Raw genomic sequence first — 27,489 nt, 5'->3', positions numbered from 1 at the left:
GTTCTGGGCCCCTGAGTACGAAGATTATTGATTTGGACCAGTTTAAGGTGTAGCCAGATGCCTTCCCATGCTCGTCGCACAGGGTCAGCAGGGCAGGAATACCTTCGTCGGGATCGGTCATATAGATCAGCATGTCATCTGCATACAGCGACACTTTGTCTTCCCACCCGTCCTCCCACGTGAGTCCCCGAAACAGTGGCGTTGCCCTAAGCAGGATGGCCAGCGGCTCAAGCACCAGTGCAAATAATAGGGGCGATAGCGGGCACCCTTGTCTCGTTCCGCGTCCTAATGGGAAGGGCTTCGAGATGTGACCATTCGCGACCACCTGTGCCATTGGCGACTTGTACAGTAGCCGGACCCATGCTATGTATTTCGGGCCGAAGCCCATGCGGGCCAAGACTGCAAATAAGTACTCCCACTCCACAAGATCAAACGCCATTTTTGCGTCCAGGGATAGGATGACTGCCTGTTTGGAAAGGAGATGTGCTCTCGCCAGGACCCCATGCACCCTCCGCAGATTCATCGCTGTGCTCCTATGTGGCATGAAGCCTGATTGGTCTGGGTGGATCAGGGTGTGCAAGTGTGTCGTCAGGCGGCTAGCCAGGAGTTTCGCAAGTATCTTTGCCTCCACGTTGAGCAGGGAGATAGGTCGATACGAGGAGCATAGTGTCTGTGGCTTGTCAGGTTTAGGGATAGCCACTATGGTGGCCGTGCGTTGATCCAGAGGGAGTGCAGCCTTAACAAGACTCTCCCCATACATATCCAGCAAGGGTTTGCTTAGTAGGGGGGCTGATGCTTTGTACCATTCCACGGGTATCCCATTAGGACCAAGTGCCTTGCCAGATTGCAAAGACTGTATTGCTAATTGGATTTCAGTTTCGGTTAGGTCCGCGTCCAGTTCCTGCTGCGCTTCCTGGGAAAGCGCGGGGACAGTGATTTGGTCGAGTGATGCTAGTGCTTCCTGCTCCGTGACCGCCCTAATCGGTGTGTAGATTTCCTGATAGTGGTGTGCTAAAGTGTGTACGATTTGTTCAGGGTGTGTCAGCAGCTGGCCCTTCTGATTGTATAGCCTCTGAATGCCTCTGTTGCTACCACCCCTCCTGTCCAACCATGCTAGCATTTTTCCGGCTTTGTCCCCCACATCATATATCCTGCTGGCAGTGCTCGCCAAGTGTCCCTTGGTCACCGTTGTGAGGTGGGCCAAGTGTTGTTGCTGTTTGAGATGGAGCGCATGCGCGGTGTTAGGGGTGGGATCGGACATGTGGGCGACATTCGCGGTGTGGAGAGCCAATTCTAATTGAGCGAGTTCTTGTCTGGAGTCTCGCTTGTGCCCCGTGATAGCCGCTATTGCCGCGCCGCGCAGGACCGTTTTGTACGCCTCCCACAGTGTTGAGGGTGAGGAGACCGTCCCTGCATTTTCTGTAAAGTAGTGCGATGAGGCCAGTTTAAGCTTCTTTCTGACACCTGGGACCTGTAAATAGTTAGGGTATATTGGGTAGAGCCTAGCACGTTTCTGCTCCTTGGATGTGATGTGGAGGGACACTGGGGAGTGGTCGGATATACCCCTAGGTAGGATCTCAAGTTTGTCCACTGAACCCAGCCCCACCCCCAAAAAGAAAAGATAGTCAATGCGTGAAAGACTGTTATGTGTAGACGAGTAGTGCGTGTACTGTTTTGCCGTTGGGTTCATGTGACGACAGACATCCGTGAGGCCCAATGCGGACAGGAAACCAGGAAGCGTGGCGGCCCCTCGTTGCCGGTCCCGTATGGGAAAGGTGTCTAATAGCGGGTCCGTTATGGCGTTAAAGTCCCCGCCAATGATCATGTCACCCTCTGGGAGGTCAATTAGAAACTGACCCAGCGCTGGGAGCGCTGTGGAATGCAGCGCCGGGGGAATGTATACTGACACCACGTTGAGGGGCTTTCCTTCCCATTGGCCGTGTATTGCCGCAAATCGACCCTGGTCGTCCGTCTTGCGGCTGTCAATCATAAAGGAGGAGTTTTTTTTGAGAAGTATCCCAGTGCCCCTGGACCCCGTGGTGAACTCTGCATGCGCCGCCATGGCATATCCGCGCCTGTCAAGTGCTTTGCAGGTGGACCCGGCCAGGTGCGTCTCTTGCAACATCACCAAGTCTGGTCCGTGACGTTTAATGGTTTGGAGAACCAACCCCCTTTTAATTTTGTCCCCCAGGCCCCTAACATTCCAGGTGAGCAATTTTAAAGGGGATACTGGTGTTAGTCGCGAGTCGCCATCAGCGGGCGCGATTCTGTGTCGTTGGGCCATGTGGAGGTAGGACTAGTGTTTTTGAAGCGTGAAGGCGGAGCATAGCGTTTGCGTGAAGACCTGTGATAGAAAACCAGGAGTGTACGGCTCGCAGCGGAACCATGATCCACATCGAAGCGGTGATGACTGAGAACATTATCAACCATAACAACACAACTTCCCCCCCCCCCGTCCCCTCCCTGCTCCCCTGCACCACGGACGAAAACCCGCCCGCATCCCCAACTTGGCAGAGTGCTTTCTCCCGTCCCCGTCCATCTTACTTGCTCGTGGGGTTGGTGAGACCCCTACAGGCACCGGCCGATGCCCGCCCTACTCGGCTCCATCAGCATCAAGGTCCCAAGTGTTCATAAACATGTTGTCCCCAATGCAGAGCACTCCGGTTAGCCCCTAACTGGTTGTCCAGAGTCAAGTGGGTCTCTTTCAAGATCCGAATCCAGTGCCGTCGCACCCTCTTCGTTCGTGGGAGTACCTGATGGGTGTGCCGACTGTCCCCCGTTGCGATGGTGCTGTCGGTCTCTGTGCTGGCGCTGTGGCTGTCCCACCTGCCTCCATCCATCAAGCCATTCTCGAGCCACCTCCGGCGTATCAAAGAACCACGTCTTTCCTTCCGCTACTATGCGTAATTTGGCGGGGAAAAGCATGGAGTATGGCAGGCCTCTGTCTCGCAGTGCCTTTTTTACGTCCATGAAAGATTTTCTGCGCCTGGCCACCTCCGCCGTGTAGTCTGGAAAGAAGGCCAGCGTTGAGTTTTGAATTTTGACTGGCGGGGAGTTCCGTGCCGCTTGTAGGATCGCGTCTCTGTCCCTAAAATTGAAGAGCCTGGCCAGCACTGGCCGCGGGGTGGCGCCCGGTTTGGCTGCCCCACCAGGGACTCGGTGCGCCCTTTCAACAGAAAAGAAGTGAGACAGGCCTTTAGGTTTCAGGTGGGTTTTGATTAGATCCTCAACGTATAAGTCCATCGCAGCTTTACCCTCCGATTCCGGCAGGCCTAGGATGCGGACGTTGTTCCTTCTGGAGCGCCCTTCCTGATCGTCGAGCTTGTCCTGCAGCTGTCTAGTGACTCTTTCCATGCGCTCCATGGCCACCTGCAGGTCCGAGGTGTCCTCAACAAGAGACTTCGTGACTACTTCCACTTGCGAGACCCTTTCCGCCATTTTGTGAAAGTCAGCCCGGAGCAGCGTGACCTCGGAGGAGATGGAACCCACCGTCGTCCGGACTTCGTTGAGGGTCTTCATTACGTCTTCAAGGGTCACTTTCAGAGCGCCTCCCGTTTCCGGAGGAGTACCAGCGGAGTGGCGGCCGCCACTCTGGGAATGTCCATTTTGGCCGTATGCGAACCTGTCGAGCTTCGCCTGTGTCGTCGTGCTCCGTGTACCCTTTCCGGCCATGATGTCGTGCTGCTGTCGGAGGTATTCGTGCTCTGCGTCTGGGTACACTGTCGTCCTGTGGGTCATGCAAGGCCCGCGGGTGTCCGGCTGATAAAGTCGTGCCCCACCGAGTCCAAGGGGTCTACTTAGGGCCAGAGATGATAGTCAGTCCGCCGCTCTTTGGAAGGCGTTTGTTAGGCCTACAGCGAGGCTGCGTATGCAGGGGTCGTGCAGTGCGGCGCCACCAAGTGCGACGACGGGTATGCTCCCGAGGGGGCCCCCCCTCTTTGCAGGGCCTCCAGACCCCTTCGTGCACTTCAGCTGTGGCTATCGTGCGGGACCTTCCGCATCCAGAGGGCGCCTACGCCAGGCTGGTCGTGCTGCGAATAGCTCCACTCCGCGCCGCCTCCAAGTCAGGTTGCCGGTGCCCCCACGCGCCTGAACAAGCTTTAAAGACCCTTGAGGAAGACTTTAAAGGCATTTTCAAAAAAACTCCTATCTTTGCGTATGAAAGAACGAAAAACGTCAAAGAATTAATCAAACAAACTTCCAATGAAATCACACAGACCTACAAAGGAACCTTACCATGCCACAATTGTGGCAATTGCTCAGCAATATTAAAAAGTAACATCATCGATCACCCCACAAAAGGAACACCCGTTAAGTTGAAAGTAACAGGCACGTGTGATTCGACCAATCTAATCTATATGTTGAGATGCCCATGTGGGAGATCATATGTAGGCAAAACACAACGCAAATTGAAAACCAGAATAAGTGAACACAAAAGCAACATTCGATAAAAAAATAAAAAATCACCCATTGCTGTACATTTTAATGAAGCGAATCATAATGTAAGTCAACTTCGATTTTGTATCTTGGAAATGGTGCCAATCTTGCCAGGAAGAGACAACTCCAGTCACCTGTTAAGGAGAGAAATTTTTGGGATAAATCATCTGAACACTATGAATCCATCCGGACTCAATGAAAAATTAGATCTGAACTGTTTTTTATAAGTCAGTTTTTCAACTCAAGACAATGTGATGTAAATAGTACTCTGAATTGTGATGAAACGCGCCGCATAATTTTGTTTCCGTTTTTTTCACTTCTGTTAAAACTTTATTAAATTGTAATTTTGATTGCCTAAAAGTTTGGGTATGGTCCATACACACACTTTATTTACCAAACGCATTTGTACACTTCCACGGCCATTCACATGTAAACAGACGGACTTTTAAAATCGTGACCACACATGACTGTCAGAAGGAATCAGAGTGTTCCTACACGGAGTCCTACACTTATTTTTAGCGTACTCGATCGGCAACAACCCGTCCCTTTTCACTGTCTATACTTCTGACACTTAATATGAAGCGACTTCTGGTCACATGATCGGAACTCGAAAAACCCGCAGACCCGACAACGAGACGAGAACACATTGAGTTGTGCAGGTAAAACGCCGTCGGGCGTAATTTCGACCATATTTACATAGACTACTGTAGAGATGTATATGTAAAATTTGACGGCCGCACATTTACTTTCTAGATCGTGATTTCGAACCACGAATTTATTTCGAAAGCTCTTGACGATCGTGCAAAGGTCAGTTCGCCCCTCAAAAAAAATATTTTTGACGGTCACGTTCACTAATGGGTTATAAGGTCACACACCACACAAATTTCTCTTGAAAAAAGAAACAAAGGTTGTTTACAACAAACGTAATTCACTACATGGCATGTGGTTGGTTTTAACAACATTGAAGCATTTGGTGTAAACAAAGTGTACGAGATCACAATATGAACTATTGTATTCCAGACGCTTAAAATTTCTTATATTAACTGTTTCAGAGAAAGAACCCCCTGAGGAAGGGCTTTATTGCTTGAAATGCATTGGGAATTATAAAATGCACAAAACATGGTATGAAAATAATACATAAGGAAGAAATCATGAGTATTGAAAACAATGATAACGATTGAAAATAAAATATGATGAACAAAACTTACTTGAATGTGTGATGTATTCCTATAGGTTCTGAATCGATCCCCCTATTCCTGACCCTATTCTGGTTAGTAAACTAACAAGTTAACTAGTAATCAGCCCATGAGGCAGAAAATCCCCATGATGCAGATACCGTTATCTGACGCAGTCACACTACGGCACAGGAACGTGTTATCTGATTAGGTCATAACGCTTGCGATCTAATTAGACAAGCGATATTCCTCCAGCCCCTGATAAGGCATACGGAGTTCTCATAACAAATCAAACCTATGACAACCTGGGCAAAACCCTGCGGCCATTGTTTTGATTTCACCGAGAACTTCAGTAAAAGAATGTGCTAACGAGCAAATCGTATGACATCCTTATTGACCTATCTATGTCCATCCTTACGTCAATCTCGGCACCTTAAAGGTATAAATATTACCGATCTTGCCCTATGCAAACACACGCGTGGTGACGAGACGGAGCAGCCATACTTGCCGAAGCCAAGAGCAGAGCAGACCCCGCTGGCAGCAGCCCCACTTTCCTGACGCGCTGAGAGACGCACTGACTTCTCCTGCCGAGAATTCCAGCCCCGGCGTTTCTGGGTAGCCCTCGCAGGCAGCCTGGAATATCGAGACCAGAGAGAGAGATACCATTCCTCATTCATCCTAACTTCCAGGTACAGAACTGAATAACCCCTCACAGAGAATTCTTTAGTTATTCACTTGGCAAAAACAAACTTAACTTAAACTGTAACTTTCTATTCCCGCCCACGTATTAGACTTAGGTCAGGTACACGGGGTAGGCGTATCTAGAAACACCAGTTGAGTACGTTTAGTCAAATGTATATGTGTATGTAATATATTTTATTCATTTTAAAACATCTTATGGCTTAGAAACCATATCAATGTTTTTACAGTATTATTTTATACTTCTGCTTCTAATGTATGCACTTTACTTAACTATAAGTATTGCAATAATATCGATCCATTTCTCTTGTACGAGAAAAGAGACTGATCAATAAATAACAGCTTTTTATTGAACACGCCCGTCTCCTCCTTTTCTCTACAATCTGATGAGACTAAGAATGCACGTACTGACTGAGTAAAATAAATTGCCTTTTGTTCACACGACTCTCGAGATATACTCTTGATTAGGGGAGAGCAAAGTTGTCATGTTCTATGGTTGTCAGAAACTAAATCCCTTCTTGTCTAATCAGGGAAGTTAAGTCCTCCTTGAACATTCGAGAAAGTTTCTAGTGAACTCTGAGCTAAGCTGGCAAACCCAAAACTTTAAGTCTAGTATCGACAGTAGTAGACCTAGTTAACGTCTGGTCTAGGCCTTTACTGCTGTAGGTATTATTCCAATGCGCAGAGCCTATTGGGATGATAGGAACTACACTACATGGCGCCCAACGTGTTTGGAAAGGGCGATAAAACTAACGTAAGACATTTAGAGTAACTCAGTCGTGCTTTCTCACTCAGACCCCTTTTCCCACAATACTCCAAAGACGTCTGGAGTGGGTGAAAGGTAATATCCGCCAGACCTCGCAGGAGGGAACTCCTATGTATGGTTTTTGGTATAGTCAACGTTGAAGGATAAACAGTTCCAAAATATTGTGCATCTAATCTAATCTTCGTTTCCACAAGAAACCTGATCTGCAAACAAACAAAATAACCATCCTGTCAGTAAAATGTCAGACAATGAGGATGAAAGAGAGGCAGTTAGATTAGCAACTGAACTCGCAGCAGCTGATGCTACCATGCAAGCAGCAGACGGGGATATAATACTCATCCCGGTCATCAAAAGGAGATCTATAACTCTAAAACTTATAGAAAATGGACTGACACCTAGAGGTGGCACAGTCATATTCGTAATTGAGGCACACGAATATCGGCAGACAGAGGTATACTATTCATGGATACATTTTCCAGCAGCAAATGCTGTAACAAAGTACTTCCACTATTACAAAATAGAGGAACCTCCTAATGAGTACACTCCTTTCGAGGAGGTGGAAGTACCACTCAAATTTCAAGAGCATTTGCTCTTATTTGATGGCGCCCTAAAACATAATAATCACATCACCAGGCTCGGTCCTTTAGGTAGACCAGGAGCAACGCGGCCGGTCCTAGCCGGATACACACCACATCCAGACATCAATGAGATGCCAGCAGCAGAGCTGTTAACACAGCTAAAACAATTAATAAAAATACACAGACAATTAGTCCAATATGTGATGCGGACTTCAACAATTCAGCCAGCGATTAAACTCCCACAGCTGACCCCTCACCAGGGGAACACAAATAAAATTACACCACAGAACATCCAGTCCTGCCTAGGTAAAGTACCGGCTAAACGGGAACAAATACCATTCTGGTTGGCACAGAAAATCACCCAAATAGAGGCGGTGTTTCCAGACACCACCCCGTTAGAAAAACACAGGATTCTGACTATCTGTCTCCCAATGGGAATCGCACCACGCATAGAGGACTGTGACACTTGGGGTACAGTCTTTGCTTCCATCTACACAAAAACGCACGGTGTTCCATCCATTTCGGTAATACCAAATGTGCTAAAACAAATTCAAGATGAATATGGTCCTGAACCCGCTTTAACTCTTGGTATGAAATTACTGAAAGACTTCAAGCAGGTCTCGGCTATACTGTTAGCCAACATAAAAGGAGAAGCAGCAAACGTGGCGATCCGCCAGAGGTTAAAAGAGACAGATATAGCAGACCAACCAGCTGAAATTGCCAGAATCATAGAAAAATCCTATGAGGAACTAGGTAGAGATAGTTTAGGTGGAATACCAGTAAAACCGCAACTGATTGAAAGTCCTGAAAAAATATTTTTTAATAATAATTCTACATCACCAAAAAAGAACTGGGATGGAAACAAACAATCCAGTCCTAAAGAAAAGAAATTCCAGTCCAGAGGAAGGTCTCCTAGGCGAAGAGAAAAATCTCCGAACCAGAGACACAGGTCACCTCAGAGTGACCCCTCTGGGAAAAGATATAACCTTAGAAATAGGGATAATATTAAAAAGCCTGATAGATATCAAGACATTGATACACGTCCCTCTCAATCTTTTCAGACTTCCTCGCAGAAATCGGAAAGAAGAGGACGATCAGAACAAAGAGAAGAGCACGCCAAGTCCAAAGACAAGGAACCTGCTCAACTAAAAAAGAAATTACAATTTCCAAAAAAGAAGGTAGCCAGTATCAAGGTAGTTAACAATGCCGAGAATACTGAGGACACAACTGAAAAACGGAGAGTGGGCTCAGACAATGCTAGACAGTGCAGCAGAAGTGAGCATAGCTCGCAAAGTCCTTATGAATCATCTGGAGACAGTGGACACGAATGAATATCTTCAAGTGGAAACTGCGGACACCAGAGTTAGCAAACCTCACAAAATATACGAAATAACATTGCGTATAGAGGGGGATAAGACTAGGAAAATAAGGGGACTATTTTGGGATAATCTCTCCAAGGGCTATGATATCCTTCTAGCTGAAAAAGACTGGCCACCAGAGTTTGTCAGGGAGTGCCCTCATGGCGAAGAAGTAATTATGCCTGCCTTCTCAAATCATATTCCAATTCATAAAAAATACACACTTGCTAGAAAGTGGGCAGTGGCTCTAGCTCCTGCTTTATATAAAAATCACGTGGGATGGGATGAGGATTCTCCTCCTCACAAAATCCAGTTAAAATCACAACCTACTGCACAAAGGCAGTACCCAATTAAGCAAGAAGCTAAAAAAACAGGTAAATGAAATACTAGATCAGCTAGAATACCAGGGGGTGATTGAAACTTGCACCTCACAAATGAACAACCCTTTGTTTCCGGTCTCCAAACCAGACAATTCATATCGTCTAGTTTTGGATTACCGACTCCTTAACACATGTTGCAAAACTTTTGCAGTGCAAAACTCACACAGTGCTGCACTAATGAATAACATAGTGCGCAAAAAATACAAAACAACCGTAGACATCTCTAATGGATTCTTTTGTCAAAACATAGCACCAGAGAGCAGATATTTAACTGCGTTCTCAATAAATGGCACTCAAAAACAATTCTGTCGGTTAGCCCAGGGGTACAAGAACAGCCCGGGAGTATTCTCAGCGAGAGTAACAGAATTACTACAATTATATGATGATGAAGCATTATCTTATGTCGATGACATTTACTTAACAGATGATGACTTGGAGACTCACTTGAAGAGAGTGAACACCATAATACTTGGGTTCGCAGAAGAGGGTTACAAATTCAACTTTAAAAAATCCAGAATTGCCCATCTGACAGTCCTGTTCTTAGGATATGAGTTATCAAGTGAAGGCAAAAGCCTGGCTGACAATTTTCTAGAAAAATGTGCCGTACTCCAAGCACCTAGAACACTAAAAAACCTACAGTCAATTCTAGGCTTCCTAAATTTCGGAAAAACATACATTGCAAATTACGCAGAAAGGGTCAAACCCCTTTATGATCTGATAAAACCAGATTTTAAAAGAACAAATTGGACTCAAATACACACAGAAATTCTGAGATCCTTACAAACAGACATGCTAATTAAAACAAAATTAGAAACACGTGATAACACACGCAATCTTGTGATTCGAGTCATCCCAGGGAGATGCGGATTCACATACCTGACCTCTAATGAGGGAGAAAAGGTACCAATTGCATTCAAATCGCACTTGTACACAGAAGCTGAAAAGAAGTTCAGCAGTACAGGAAGAATTGTTCATGCAGTTCAAACCGCAATAGCTAGAGAAAAAGATAAAGCTGACGGTAGACATATCATAGTCAGAACAGCAGAACCAGCCTTTGAGGCATTAACAACACCATGTAATTTGCCAACAACAGCATTGAATCCAAAGTGGATACAATGGGTGAATTCAATCACAACGGACAAAGTATACTATTACCTTGATCCAGAACTAGAAGAGTTGAAAAATCTAGAATATGAAAGAATATTCCCTCTGCCAATCGACATTCTGCCTTTACGACAGTACGCCTGTGTAATCTATACAGACGGACATGCTCAACCCTCCGTTTGGGGAGAACAAGCATACAACCCCACATGTGAGATTACAAAAGAAGTGTGGCGCGGAGGTAAACTAAAACCTCTATTAACAAAGACACACTCAGTAGAAACTAATTCAGAACAACAAACTGAAATATTAGCTTTGAAAATGGCGCTAGATAATGCGGATCGCGAATTCCCGACACTTATAGTGTCAGATTCATATTACTGCGTCAAATCATATAACAAGGATTTGCAGACATGGATTCAAAACGGTTACAAAGATAACACAGATGCACCAATAAAGCAGAAACTGCTCTGGGAACAAATAGCTCTTTTGAAAAAAGAACTACCAAAGACTCACGTGACACACTCACTGAGTCATCAGCGTGATGGCGTTCACGTTGCAGGGAATTCATTGGCTGAAACAGCCGCAGCGGCAGCCACTAAATCGGCTCCCGTAGTTCGAAAAAAGCGTACATTAAAATACATTGACGGTGAAACAGTGCTGGCGGTGAAAACGTCATCAAAAGGCGACTGCTCAGCGTTACCGATCAACTACCCACTCAATTATACATACATAATCGATGCAAACTCTGTCCCTTTTGCTCGAATCCCTGGAGTGGGGGATAGAGTGATTCCAAACATGGACAGGAGAAACTTGTTAATCGCAGACGCACATATGGGCGAGGGTCTAAAGACACCTCAAACTAAAAGATTCTCTGGAAGAATTACAATCACGGTACTGGTGGCCAGGCATGAGCCTGCGTCACACCATGTTTGTAAAAAACTGCCTAAACTGCAACAGAGATCGCAGTGGGGAGAGAAACAGTTTAATACCTCATCGTTTTACTCCAGAAAAAATCAAGAGTAAAAAGGAAGGGTTGCGATTAACATATACAGGCTAGTTTCCACTTATAATGTAGATCACCAGCACTCGGCTGACGTCCGGACTGTTATACAAAGATTTGCGAGTCTAAATGGCATATACGCTAAGAGCATGCTACGTTTGACCATTGTCTTCACTCTAGCACTCCAGCCTGAGGGGAAACATGACCAAATGAGCATAGTCCAGCGGGAATCTTCTCACTTCCTTCCTGAGGGTACGGGATGGTGTAAAGAAAAAACCAAGGCATAAAGCAATCTATAACGGAAAGGATATTAGGTTCGGGAGCTGGGTGGGTCAAACATCTAATAAGTGTCCAACGTAGTCTAAATAACTTGCCAAGAAATTCTCTGAAGGGATTCAGTGCGTACGAATTATTATTTGGAACTAGGATGATGATCTCTGACATTGATAGTCAGACTTCAGTGGTGAAAGAAAAAAGCTTTGATATCAAAGACCGTTTGGCTATTTTGCAGGACTTAAACAAAACAAGAAAAGACCTGAGCAACATAAAGTTGAAACAACAGCCAACAACCACTGAAGAACCACCACCTGTCCCAGCAAGACCTGTCTGGATTCCAAAAGTCGGGGATCTAGTCAGGGAGAAGATCGCGGTAAAGAAGGAATTTGGGCCTTCTTACAGAAAAGCAGTTCCTGTCTTGTCTGTCAACGGGACAAGATCAGTTGTACTACCGCCACTTGCTGGTAAAAAGGAGAACCGAGTTGTATCCATCGACCTGGTAAAACCACAATCATGTGGCCGATAACAAACAGTAGGCCAAGTGGACTCCCAATAAGTAGCAGAACACCAAGGTTTGCTACCAGTACAGAGGTCCTAACAAAAAGGCTCATCACATTCGAAACGCCTACAGAAGAACAACATGGACTATGCAACAATGCAATAGAACTAAGACCTCTGAAATCCCAAATAAAAACATTTAGCAGAGACACACCAATCTATACTGAAGTACCAAACGAAAATGCAAGAAACAGAAATCCTGAACCAATTGGAACAATTGACAGAACTGCATCCGGCTACTTCATAAACTTCGATGATTCCTCTGAAGGCTTCAGTGAATCAAAAACACAGCCATCATCAAAAACCTTTAAAGATAAAGCTAAAGAACTTTTGAAACAACTGAAAGAAACATATCTGATTTCTCCATGGATTGAATTTTGGGTGGGTTTTGGTGCATTTATCCTCATACTTTGGCTCATCATGGCACTAACTTTGGGACGCTTCATTGAGGGAAAATATGCTAAAATGGACACAGCAAGTCAGAAAATCAACTTGATCCTCAAACCACACACATCTTCACACGTCGAGAAAAGAGAACTTTCTTCAGCCAACTTCACAGCCAATCCGATACCTGGTGGGGTAGCTTGGGACAACACTGACTATGAAATTTATGGTCCGGTCGAGATCCTGAAATATCCACACCAAATTAAGATCTCCTTGAGTGACTTTGTAAAACCAAACTCATTTGCTGATGATTGGGACTTCGAAAGCATTAATAATATGATGTCTGACTTAGTAATGTCTGCTAAATTTACCAAACATGATTATTTGCAGGGTTCTACAAATTATGATAGTATGTACTGTTATAACCACTATGGTAACCATTTTTTACATAGATCTGCACAACCTAGAAATGTTTTAAATTATAATCAATGGGAACATTGTGCAACACCTCCAAAAGGGAGCTCAAGAACCGTTTACGACAAATACTCATATTTTTCAGGTTTTAACACAAGTAATGCTGAAACATTTTATTTTAAATTGTCAAACAAAATAGGGACCAAGACCATGATAACCAACACAAAATTGTTATATTCAGACTCATTCTTTGAAAAAATGAATACTTTTGGTTTTGATTATTGGGACAAAAATGTTGAATTGAAAAGTGTTTGGGGTACCAAAGATTGGCAAGTACAGGGTATAGAAGCTTTGTTTAGAGCCTGCATGATCCCAGACAAATGATATTTTTAAATGACACTGTTCAACAAACCACCTGTCTTGGCCTAGCCAAAATCAAAGATTTAATTAAACCGTCTATTCCAAAGCCAACAACGTTTAGCAACACTTCTACAGATGAAGAGATAGACGTAAACCATATATTAAACCAAAACAGAACACATCCTGATTGGAAACAGTGGTTGATCTGGCCCACAGATACTAATAACTGTCAAGACAGATTCCTGAACAAAACACAGGGGTTCAAAATGACCAGGCCAGACCCTAGATATCCTCAAAGACATCACCCAGGGATAATAACCACCTACAGTGTGGGCAAATTATGCCTTCAATGGCTACAAACTTCCACACTGGCAGAAATTAAGCAACACCTAACTTTACTTACTGATGGTGCTGACTTGCGTGATTTCACTTTGGGACCACGCAAACAGCGTCAAAAGCGTTTCATAGCAGCCTCTGTATATGCAGCATACAATGAGGCCTGGAAGGTTACTCAAATTGAGACAGCAGAGAGAATACGGGAAATTGACCGTATTAATTTGGAAAAATCACTTTCTGTAGTGGACAATGGGTTAATGACTCTGTCCTCCAGAATTTTTTCTTTGGACAGCATTGTGTCTTCAGCAATCGACATATTATCGCAAGACTTACTGTTATTACAACACGGTCAGTCTCAATTGCGTTCTATTGTACAGCTTGGCTGGACGTTACAAAATCTGCGTTCAGGCTATGTGCCTTGGCGTTTAATCAACACAACGTCACTATTCTATATCTTTAACCTTACTGATAGACAAATCAGTATGGCCCAGAAGGGTGCTGATTATACAATCCTGAGCATTGAGAAACTTGAGAGATTACCAATGACAATGTCAGAACGACCTGTCAGTGAATGGATAATACATGGGATAATAAATATTCCAATCTCAACCTTCAGGTTTCAATACTGCCAAAAATATATACAGGCTGGCATGTACGAGAAATTGGGAAAAGGATACCTTAAAACAACATGGAACCTGCCCTATTCACATGCATGTGTCAGTAATAAAGGACAGAAAGTGTTTCTTAGTGGCAATAATTGTGCGATGTCACTAAGCGGCACGTTTCTGTGTAACGGAATTAGTTTGCATGGAGCCTGTGAAGGGAATTCATACAACCTTTCATGTCACCAGCAAGGCGCACCTGCAACAGAAATAGAACCATTCTTTCAAAGACTCTATAATGGGAGTTACATTCTTATTGTAGACCGCAAATGTTGTAGTCTTATGCCCGGGACTTTTTATCTAGTAACTACGACTGCGAAGGTCAAGTGCTGTGGACGCTCATTGTTCCCCAGCTCCTTCCCAGACAGGGAGGCAAGGGCATGGCCCGATTTGAAAATTACTTCTATTCGAATAGATACTTTAAGCAGAATGAAAACAGTGCTTCTTCAGACGCCTACCAGGCTCTCGTCATCAAAAGAAACGTATGATCTACAAGTCGCAAGGACGACTGCAGAGATACATACATTATTATCAACTAATTCCCCCGTACATTTCGCGGAAATCCTGAATGAAATCTTAAATATTTCTGATACCAATGGGGTCTCAAAGGTATTTAAGACAGTATTTTCGATGGCATTAACACCATTCAAAGCCATACTGGGTATTTTTCCAGATTTCGTCCATTCGATTTTTGGCGGACTTCCCCTGATCCTGGGACTAATTGCAGGAATCCTATTCTTAGTCCTTATTTTTCGTTATGGCAAACCATGTCACAGACAAAACTCTTGCGACAAGGGAAGAAACAATCCTAGCCATTGGATACCGGGACCGGATATCAAAAATCCTGGGACTCTCCCGGCTTAGAGACCTGAACATGACTTGGTTTCTATCATTTCGACCAATGTGGCAAAGATGTGTTTTACCTGTATTGAGGTGTCTGCTATGCGGAGAAGAATGCGTGTTAGACACCTGTCTAACGCTACAATCGGATGCGCCAATGGATGCAGAAACATTGTTGAGCCCGATCAAGGTTCATGCTTTGTGCTGCCCTCAAAGGCTACCAATCCTGATGACGGCATTCGTGGAAGCTTCACCACTACGATTGATGGGTAGTGAAGTTCAAGATGAAAGCAGCATCGAACAGGTACGACCTTCTGTCAGTAATGCAAATCAGAATGTCAATGGAGACAATCATGCGCAAGAATGCATGATTACACCTATTTCCGAGTTAGTGGAACTTTCCCAGGAAGCTGTTGACAGTTTTTTCGAAAGCCTAAATGATATGATGTTCTCACCAGAGCAGAAATAGAGACTTTTGAGCAAGCTCGCACACGGCGTTCCCTGAATTCGGCCTTCAACTTTAAAAATAAAGTCACATGAACAGATTTTCCCTCCAGTTCACGGACAGCAATTTTTCAGCAGCCCCAAATATTTTTGCATATTTTCGGGACACTATCTTCTGCTTAAAGTAAGAACTATTCTTAAAGAACTAAGGTTTCTACATTTTAGACTGCTTATAGACATTAGCTGCCCGCTGATACGTTCATAAATATTTTATTCTGTGATGGAATGGTCTCGAACCTTTTTCTGTATTAAGAAGCCATTTCATGTGTAATTCTCATATACCAAATAAGCAATAATGTATACAAATGCGATTACTTTGGCATTATTCTGCAGCTTGAGTGCATACAATACATATGTCTGCAATTTTTCCGTATATTTGAAAAATCTCGAAATGCATTTATGTATTTTGGGGTGGTAAGGTATACACTATACTCTATAGTATGTTGTACTATGTTATACTATGCATAGATTAGTAAATATGTACATAGTTAGCGTGGAGTGGGTGTGATATATTCCTATAGGTTCTGAATCGATCCCCCTATTCCTGACCCTATTCTGGTTAGTAAACTAACAAGTTAACTAGTAATCAGCCCATGAGGCAGAAAATCCCCATGATGCAGATACCGTTATCTGACACTACGGCACAGGAACGTGTTATCTGATTAGGTCATAACGCTTGCGATCTAATTAGACAAGCGATATTCCTCCAGCCCCTGATAAGGCATACGGAGTTCTCATAACAAATCAAACCTATGACAACCTGGGCAAAACCCTGCGGCCATTGTTTTGATTTCACCGAGAACTTCAGTAAAAGAATGTGCTAACGAGCAAGTCGTATGACATCCTTATTGACGTATCTATGTCCATCCTTATGTCAATCTCGGCACCTTAAAGGTATAAATATTACCGATCTTGCCCTATGCAAACACACGCGTGGTGACGAGACGGAGCAGCCATACTTGCCGAAGCCAAGAGCAGAGCAGACCCCGCTGGCAGCAGCCCCGCCTTCCTGACGCGCTGAGAGACGCGCTGACTTCTCCTGCCGAGAATTCCAGCCCCGGCGTTTCTGGGTAGCCCTCGCAGGCAGCCTGGAATATCGAGACCAGAGAGAGAGATACCATTCCTCATTCATCCTAACTTCCAGGTACAGAACTGAATAACCCCTCACAGAGAATTCTTTAGTTATTCACTTGGCAAAAACAAACTTAACTTAAACTGTAACTTTCTATTCCCGCCCACGTATTCGACTTAGGTCAGGTACACGGGGTAGGCGTATCTAGAAACACCAGTTGAGTACGTTTAGTCAAATGTATATGTGTATGTAATATATTTTATTCATTTTAAAACATCTTATGGCTTAGAAACCATATCAATGTTTTTACAGTATTATTTTATACTTCTGCTTCTAATGTATGCACTTTACTTAACTATAAGTATTGCAATAATATCGATCCATTTCTCTTGTACGAGAAAAGAGACTGATCAATAAATAACACCTTTTTATTGAACACGCCCGTCTCCTCCTTTTCTCTACAATCTGATGAGACTAAGAATGCACGTACTGACTGAGTAAAATAAATTGCCTTTTGTTCACACGACTCTCGAGATATACTCTTGATTAGGGGAGAGCAAAGTTGTCATGTTCTATGGTTGTCAGAAACTAAATCCCTTCTTGTCTAATCAGGGAAGTTAAGTCCTCCTTGAACATTCGAGAAAGTTTCTAGTGAACTCTGAGCTAAGCTGGCAAACCAAAAAACTTTAAGTCTAGTATCGACAGTAGTAGACCTAGTTAACGTCTGGTCTAGGCCTTTACTGCTGTAGGTATTATTCCAATGCGCAGAGCCTATTGGGATGATAGGAACTACACTACAAATGGACTAACTGTTTAAGGAAAATATAAAGGAGTGCGAGGCAGGAGTGATTCTTGAGTGCCAGGAACCACACGGGACATTTGTATCAGTGAGAGGGCCAGGGCTTGTGGCACTCAGTATGGTCCAGGCACTGATGGGCACAGATGGGCTTGTGATTGGCCCACCAGTGGGCCCAACTACGTTGTGGCACTGCGGCCTGCATTATGTAGGTCCTGGGGTGGGCAGGGCTTCTGTTGGCAGGATGAACAGTGAGCGGGAAAACCTAGGTGGGAAAACACAGGCAGCAGGGGTGTCACTTGGTCAAACAGAGACAACTGGATCAGGTTGGAACAAGCAGAAGCAGGAGGCCAAGGGCAAATGGCAGGCTAAGTGCCCAGATGCTTATAAGTGTGATTGTGCTGCTGCCTGAATTAAGTAGGTCCAGGGGTTGGCGGAGCTTCTGTTAGTGGGAAAAACAGTGAGCGGGAAACCCCAGGTGGGAAAACTCAGGCAGCAGCAGTGACACTTGGTCAAACAGAAGCAATAGAAGCAGGCTGGAACATCAGGAACTGGCGGCCACTTGTGTGGTTGCAGTAATTGATAATTAATAAATCCAAGAAGGGAGATATATTCAAGCTCTCAAAAGAATTGCTTGTTCATTATCACTTAGATGCCCCAAACCTCCATTTGTTACTATCGTTTCATTTATTCTAGTGATTTCATTTGTTAACCTTTATTTACTCATGGTTACAGCATGCTATTTTGAGCTTTTACATAGATGACATTGATATTAATAATCATATTGATATTATTATTCATTATTGTTTTATTCAGGATTGTTTTACCCTCTTGAAACAACCTAATGAGTGCTTCATGCATGTCATTTACAGTTTTTCTGTATAACAAGTACATGCAAAGTAAGAGTTTCCCCCCGGTCATGTATTTTATAGTAAAAGTACAATTGACAATGACTTCCAGCAAGCATCCCTTTGTCTTACTTGTTTGTTATACGGTTCCTACTATGATAATTGGACTGTGTATTAAGATGATGGAACTTCAGAATCTGGGGACTTGAGTCCTTTCACACCCTCAGAAACCACTGCAGGGGTGAAAGGTGACTGTGGCAAGCTGAACATGACACACTGACTCCTCAGGGAAGTCGTGGAAACAGATCTCACCCTTTCGTTGTGTTACTCATGCAAGTACGTTTTCAATAATTTTTTGGAAATAATCTTAATCTTGCATGGAGAGAATGAGCTGCAATAATTAGGCAGATGGAACAGAGCAAAGTTATCAGCATTATTAACATGGTAAAGATAATGAACAGTCCAACCATGATAACTGAGTTTTAGAGGCTCTCGAGGTTTGCACATAGCCCTAAGACAACACTGAGAGCATAGCCGCTGTACCCCTCTGCCTACCCGATTTATAGGATTAGCCTTAGCCCCATACCTGGAACAGAGCCAGGAATCAGCCTGTAGTGTGAACGGCAATCCTTTCACGTCAGCACATGTAGAGCTGGGAGATGGAGTAACTAGATCTTTCTTATTTTACTTCACATTTTAACAGTGTTTAACTTATAATTCTATATGTTTTACCCTTTTCAAAAGTAGAAGTTATTTGACTAACTGTGCCTTTTGTCCTGATAATACCAATGGACCTTTGGCAATAGGACGTAACCCCTTCGCTGCGGGGGTTAATTTCCCGCTGTGCTGGGAGGGAGGGGGACGCGCACGGCGCCCACATGCTCATGACGAGCTGAGCTTGTCATGAGGCACGGCGCTCCTGTGCTCATGACGAGCTCAGCTCGTCACAGGTGCATTACCTGCCGTGAAACGCTCAGCACAGCAGGGGAATTATCCCCGCATGCGAGCGCTCCACGGCTCATGACGAGCTGAGCTCGTCATGAGCACCGGAGCGCCGTGGCTCATGACGAGCTCAGCTCGTCATGAGCATAGAAGAGGCTAAAAATCAAATTGTACCCGAATGAACAAATTACTCATAAATCTGACAGTGTGCCCATTGGTTAATACACCAGGTAGTTCTGTGCAAGCTTCTAACTATGTTAGTATACCCAAAGCAGGTGCAATACTCAAACATGTTTCAAAAAGAGACAAGAAAGAACAGAGATATCAACACCCCCCAAACGGCTTACCTCTCGTATCCTCGACTGCCACACCTCTTTGAACTCCAGTGACGTAGTATTTACCAGGCTAGAATTTTGTGTCCAGGCAGGGCATTTCCACTTGGGGAGGGACATCATGGTAAGGGCAGGAGTGAGGAACGAAGCGCTTGAACCTTGTACGATGGGGAGTCTAGTATCATTAATGGAAATAGTTATAAAAATGTCTTTTTAGCAAATTGGTAAATAAACGCTTGTGTACATCCCATGCATGAAAATATGTAAATGTAATAACTGGCACAACAATCTCTGCATGCTTTCCATGTAAACAAGGATACAGTGCACATTTATTTAATAACCCTGAATTGACAGAAACAGCCAAAAACGAAACTTTAATTCATGTATATGTAAAATGCAGCTGTGTTTATACAGAGAGATGTGCTTCTTAGTGTCCCAACTGAACAACTGATTGATAACTGTGCTACACTACATCCCTGATCAGAAACTGTTTTTTAAAACAAATGTAACCCTTTTTAAATATGAACAGGGTCCTCAGGATGATGAGTCTCTCCATATATCAGGCACTGACCATTGTGTGTGTCTCCTCACAGCTGCATTCCTTCAGCAAATTTGTACAGCATGGACATGCAGTGGAGGATAGTAAGCTGTGTATTGTACCGGGGAAAGAATGAATAAAGAACACCTCCATCAGCATTAAGGTCACATTCTATAATGTGTTATTACAGTGGCTGTATTTCAAAATACTATCAATCTGTACTGACTCCGGAATAACGACTACCAGCATATTGTTACGGTAAGAATAAATAGAGAAGTATTAATTTACTATTCTTATATTCCTCATCTTCTTACCTCGATGAATGTTGGTACTAATGTCTTTTAGTAGAACATAATTACTGCTCTTGATACTTTCCAGCGGTTAACACAATGAACACACTTGGAGAAGGGCAATCCTTCAGTTACTATGCAGATAAAATGTTGATGTTATTAAAGACACAAAGGCTAGCATTATGCATGCATAAGCCAAAAGTGTATAGTGTCTCCCAAAACAATCAGTCACTATGGCCTGCTCCTTAGTGCTCATCAGGCGCACTACACGTGTTCTTATAGAACACTCATATACATGCATTGCTAATCTTGTGGCATGCTTCATCATCGGGACTTCGCCTGGTAAGGTACTCACCACCGAGTGGGTTCAACCTCAGAGTTGGAGGGAGTACACTAAAAATATCTCCAGAGAACCCAAACCTAATTCTTTAATAAGAGGGGCTATGTGATATGTTAAAAAATATATCATAAATATTCTCATACACCCGCACTCCAATTGAATGAAATTCGTAGTGGTTTCGTGCTCCAGGGTGTGCACTCCGTTGTGCACGTCAATGAATCTCCAAGAAGCGTGCCCCTAATTTGGGGAACGTCCCCTGGTCACTGCAATGTCCCCTGCAGGGGTTGTGAAAATTTTCCAAAAAATGTCAAACTGAATACTCCTTCGTAAACATTCTATTATGATTTATTTCATCTTTAACATGCATTTTGGAAATTTGAACATTTGGAAAAAAGAGTGATTTACAACTCTGACATGAAAAGATGAAATAAATCATAATTGAATGTTTACGAAGGTGTATTCAGTGTGACATTTTTTGGAAAAATTTCACAACCCCTGCAGGGGACATTGCAGTGACCAGGGGATGTACCCCAAATTAGGGGCACGCTTCTTTGAAAAAATATATAATCATGACACAGAGGGATTTGCTGAGCCAGTGAGTCCGTTCTAGGTAGGCATGTTTTATCTGCTTCGCAAGATGCACAGATTTCATTAGGTCCCTAAGACCCTTGTACTTCTAACCTATTCTGAGCTGGAGTTATGCATCCACAGGCATTCCATCCAACTCTTCGACACAGGGTGAGTGGATTGAAAACTGGATATTATCCAGTTCAACAATCCTAAAAAAGAAGAAGGAACACAGAAACCAAAATATGACGTGCATTAGAATATCAGTAGTTTAAACCATGAAACCTGTGCATTGCACTACACACTTTAAAACAGTGCGATCTCTAACCGTAGAGATATCATCATCTCTAATCCAGAATAAGTCACCTGGAGTGACTTAAGGTACCTGTTACAAATAGTGTTCAATATATCATACAGTCATCTTAATATACAAGTGTATCACACAGTGCATCACATATCTATATACAACAAGCATTGGCATAGCCAATAGGTCTCGCTTTTGGGACCTTATAAGTATTTAGTTATGCAGCACAATATCCTTGGTGCAACAACATCAACTGTTGCATGGCTAAACACTTATAAGGTCCCAAAAGCGAGACCTATTGGCTATGCCAATGCTTGTTGTGCTTGTGTTGCAGATGAATGTCTCCATTCATGCTTGTTAGGAAGAGTGGAGGATCTTCCGCTTGAACTCACACCAGCACAACACCACCCCCCTGTTCGTCTCATTGAGGCTAGGAATAACAGGGACAAAATTATACCTGTGAGCGGCAAAAAAGGCGTGGTCTTGTTTTTGAATCTTAAGTCTTTCATACTATTTCAACCATATACTTGCATAATTTACATGCCAAATATTAGGAGAGCTCGTCTCCTGGTTAGCTCTTGAAGTACTATCCCAAGACCAACGCCTTGTACTTTGTGCGAGCCAAAAGATAATGAGGCTTTGTTTCACTGCACCACCCGCTTTGTGGCTTTCTTATTTTAATATTGTATTTTTCTTTTTCTGTTCTTTTTCTGTGCTAGTCAAACTAGTAAGGGGGCTGTGCACGGCTCTACTCTTGGAACGGCTGCTGCAATGGCTCTTCCCACTATTGCCCCCGGTTGGGCGGAAATTCTGGAATCGCTGCACTGGTGCCATGCAGGGTACTACTAAAGCCCTTATCTCGCTGGGTATTTACAGGAAAGGGGTGCGGCTAAAGTCATAGACATAAAGGAAGGACTCAAACTAGTTTGACGTTCCTTTAAAGACACAGAACTGCAGATTGTATCTTTAAATCGCGTAAACGCTATGAGTAAACCTGGTTCCTGCTTCAGATATTAAAATAGTGCGCTGCTGCTTGGGGGTTGTGACTGACATTCTATTAATGCTTATACGGCAGTTTGTTGCACTTTCCTGGTTTCCAACGCGGGGCATATGTCCTGACATGTGGCCCGTTCGAACCAGGCAAATAGTTTGCAAGTCATGATCTTCTTTACAATGCGTAGATCTTAATTTCACATGGAGCGCTGTGCTGATAACATAAAGGGCGTGCACTGTTGAAGTCGGGCTGGGGCTAAAAGGTAGCTGCTTGATTACACTGAATTGGGAATCGCACGATTGAAAGCGGGGCTGGAGCTAAAAAGTGCTTTAATACACTGAATCGGGTGCCTTGCTAAGTTGGAAGTCCTGCAAAAAGCATAAGCGTGTGCAAATTAAAAGAACATTGTGCTAAACATGCGTGTGACCGCGGTGCATTGCAATCTATCCACCCCCTCGGACCACATCTGTTGTTTCACCTTGTCAGCCGCATTTACAGAGCGCTGCTGCGCCATCGATCCGACATACGCGCGACAAGAGTCCTCTAGTGTTTTAAATATCGTAAAGATCCCCTAAGAATCTCACCATGCGCCGACCACTGCAAATAGCAGCGCTTGATTACACTGAAGCGCAGCGGCCGTGAGTCAGGAAGCGATAGTGATTGCGTGGGAAGCACGGAGTGGTGCGCGTTATGCAGTAATCACGCCATATGGGGCCTCTGCTCAAGCGCGTGGCAGCGCACATTCACTGCAAGCTGTAGCCGGCAGTAGCATTTTTTTAAGCCCTTGCTTAAAGTCTCGCCAGGCCAGCGCAAGCGCTGGGTCAGGCGAGACCTAAAAAGGAGAGTAAATAAATTAATATAAGGCGGTCAGGCTCCTAGTATTTTAGGTGGGAGACTTAAGTGGCAACCAAGACTATCCAGGCGTCATGGGAGTAAATGCAGGAGCTTGTTGGGATCAAAGGTCACATTCTTGCAAAGTCCAGAGCACACGTGAAGCTAATAACTGTGTCTGTAACAGGGTCCTCAATATGCAAGAACATAAGTAAGAAAACAAGATCGACAAAACATTCCTTAATGCTTAAAGTTTTATATGTGGTTGTGGTCCTCCTTCAAGAGGAGATCCAAAGAGAAAACCAGCCGACATGTGTTTCGTCAGAGGGGCAGTTACCCATGACTCTTCAGGGCTGAAGCCCTCACATTGGAGCAGAATCGGGGGACCGGTGATAATTCCAACCCGGTCCTAATCGGGGTTTGTGTATTATGAGAATGGCGGGTTCGCCGAAATCAAGTAGTTGAGTCAAGTATAAGGAATTAGAAAGGACGACCAGGTGATGTCTTCATAGTAGCTAAGGGCTGGAGCTGTAGTCCAGGATGAGATCGAACGAGTGTTGCAGTCACCGGATACGGGGGTTCACACCTCTTCTGTTCAGCAAATGCCTTTGTTCTCTGTTTCTAGGAGCACTTCATACTTCCTGGGGGTCTGGGGGGGCAGTATATTGTCTTGTGTATCAAATACTGCAGATCGACAGGAAAGACTTTCTAACTGTCCTTTATATTAAAAGTTACCTTAATTCAAACTCAGCAAGGAGGTTCAATGTTAAAATTCATTTGATACCTTGAAGTAATAAAGTGGCTCCAAATGGAAGTTAACACTTAGCATTGTGGTTAGGAAACACCATGTTAGTTAATGGGACCTCTAGCCTTGCTATAGTGAAAATTAAATTGTTGTGTTGTCACTGTAAGGGCATTCTTAGCACAAAAGGAACATGCCCTTCTTTTTAATATTAAGCATGGGGCCTGGTGGAAGACCAAGGCCTTCCCTAGAGGGGGCTTATTCATATTACAAAAGAAGGATTTCAACTGCCAAAAGGGTTTATGTTGCCACATTGAGTCCGCAAGTTTAGAGCCGCTTGACCAGGCTGCAGTGGAAGGCCTCAAGTCACTTTTCCACCTTGCCACTGTAGTATTGGCATAAGTAAGTGCTGCAGCCCACTAGTTAAATTTAACTTGCTAGCCCTGGGTACCTCTTGTATTATATACCATGGACTTATAAGTTAAATGAGTCTATCTTGTACTAGCCAATTGTTTTTGGGGTCAGATAGCATTCACTGGGGCCTGAACAGCAGAGACCAGTGCACTGCAGAGCAGTGGCAGCTCCTCCCCTAAGGCGGAGGAGCGTCGCCCCACTGCTTGAACTGCAAACTGAATACAAAAAATAAAATGATAATGACGTTCATTATAAATTTGTTTTCTGTATTCAGCTAGCAGCTGATGCCAGGGGAGCGGGGCAGGGAGGGATGTTGTACCTAAAGTGTGCATGATGGTTTGGCCGGCCGTCTTGCCCTGGCCAAAGCGTCATGTGCACTCTGCATGTTCTCCACCCAAGCTGCAATACAGCCTCCATAAAGAAAATGGATTGCCTGCCAGCGCATGTCTACGTGCTGAACCACCATGCTCGGACTAATCACAATGCTGCTAAGGCAGCATTGTGATTGGTCAAGGAATTCTGGGAGTCTTTGTGCTTCCTCGGAATGAGGACAGAAGAAGAAGAGGCACCGGTCTGCAGTACAGGTAAGTGTTTCTATACAAACATGTATTATCCCCTCCCTCTTTAACACCCCTGTTCGGTGGCAGCTGCTACTGCTGAAGAGTTGAAAAGAGCAGCAGCATCAGTCCAAAAACACGGGTGGGGGTGATGATCATACAAAAAGGGGTCCTTTCCACACTTGTTTATTGTCATTGTCCTTGACAAATAACAGAAACTGGTTGGGTTGAGCTTCAGGCTCTGTTCATATATTCATGATTTCTGTATATAGTTGTAATCACTTTAGATCCAAATTTCATAAGTAGTGTTTACTTCTGTTGAGAATTATTCTCCAAAACGTCGGAATTTCTTTTCAAAATATTCTTTATCATAATCCAGGTATCAATCATTTTTTGACAAACCGAGCCAATGCATTTCATCCCTTGTAGAAACTTCATCAGGGCAAAAAATCTTTTTCACAACTCATTTTAGAAATATCAATTCAGTTCTCAGCAATTTCAATCTGTTACAAACATGTCAGTATGTTCGCATGTTAGGCAAAAGCTAGTTTCTGCTTCCAAGTCAATCAGTGGATGATGTCTGAAGCAGAGAATTTCAGGTAGGGATGTGTATCATCTGCATATTGTAGAATCATGATGCTGTTATTTGTAAGTAGTGTCCCATGTTACTTTATTTTTGGCGCCTTGTTCCGATCATCCCCTATTCTCTTTTTGACCTTGCAGGCCAAACGCATAAGCACTGTAACTCTTACCTGAGACGCTGCATGCAACGTGTCCGTACTCCATTCTCGGCATCCGTGGCTGTCTATCAACATGCTACACAGTAAGTCAAGCCTCCATACTGGCTGGGCAGACTCATCTTCGAATGCTTACCAAGAGTAAGACAACCTTGCCTCAATGTCTTTCATTTTTAGCTTGGCATGTTGCCACCCAACCTAATATCTGCCATTTTATGCTCCACATTCCTCAATTGAGACCTTGCATCCTTCGCATCTGTCTCTTTCCTTTGGTGATTGTTGCCATTCTACATTATGGTAAGCCCAGCCTTGTCTCAGTATGTTTTGATCACACACATGGCTTCACTTAGAATCTTGCTTTATTTTAGATTGGCATTACCAGTAATTTATCTAATTGCAGTCTGAATATCATTCACTACGAGTCAACTTGATACTCACCTCTTTTTCCGGTGCGAGCCCCTCCCCTTTAATACACTGATCTCCCTGATTAAATAGAGAACTTTAATATATTACATTTCCAGTTTTAGATATCCACTGTACCACAATAGATAGGACTCCCTCTTCTTTTTTGGAATCAAACTACCCTATTGGGTGTTCTTCCATAGGTTGGTCACTGTCTTTATTCTGCAATTAATGTCAAAACTCTTCCCGTTATTAGGAATCACAGCACCCTGACTAGCATGTTTCTTCACTGCAAGTGCAAATCTGATCCTCAGTGTGTTGCACATTTGGTTGATACCTGGTCACGTAAGTGCATGGATTGACTGAGTGTCCTCATGGCTTGACATAATCATTAACAACCATCTTTGTCTTCCCTTTTTTTCTTGGTTTCTCGACCCTTCTCCTTTCTTCTTCTCTTTTTTAATCCCCCCATGGATATTTTCATCTCAGGCATAATCCATTATGTCTTGACGATAGTCCCCATATTTTATGGAGGAATCACAACACCGTTGACAAACAGTACCATGATGTTATATTTGGGGGCCTCTAGTTGGCACAGGTAGGTACTTGTGACAAATAGGGACCCTTGCCTCTAGTCAGGGTAAGGGGGTACAGTCCTAAAATAATCCCAGCTCACCCCTTTGGTAGTTTGGCATGAGCAGACAGGCTTATCTCAGAGGCAGTGTGTAAAGCATTTGTGTCCACATACAGTAATCCAGTGACAACACTACAAATGGACACCACACAAGGTTTATATCAAAAATAAGTATTCTTTATATAGACTTAACACAAGACCATTAAACGACAGAACTTCACAATACTATACTTAAAAATGGTAGTTTCAGCTTAGTTCAGTTCAGTTCTTAAGATGCGACACTTTGCGTTAATGTACCTTAGGATGCGTTGTGCTTCC

At 43.8% G+C, this 27,489-nt stretch overlaps 1 protein-coding gene across 2 annotated transcripts in view; it reads right to left on the bottom strand.

Moving 5' to 3' along the window:
* Positions 1-27,489, bottom strand: part of LOC144799842 (solute carrier family 23 member 2-like) — a 533,849-nt gene that overhangs the window by 223,166 nt on the left and 283,194 nt on the right. For both annotated transcript variants that reach the window (XM_078671540.1, XM_078671460.1), the window contains exon 4: positions 19,837-19,996. In XM_078671540.1, coding sequence (XP_078527666.1) covers positions 19,837-19,996 — 160 coding nt within the window. The remainder of the gene's footprint in view (positions 1-19,836; positions 19,997-27,489) is intronic.

This window comes from Lissotriton helveticus, chromosome 1_1 (assembly GCF_964261635.1).
Source record: "Lissotriton helveticus chromosome 1_1, aLisHel1.1, whole genome shotgun sequence".
Classification (NCBI taxonomy): Eukaryota; Metazoa; Chordata; class Amphibia; order Caudata; family Salamandridae; genus Lissotriton; species Lissotriton helveticus.
This window is presented reverse-complemented; position numbering and strand designations above follow the sequence as displayed.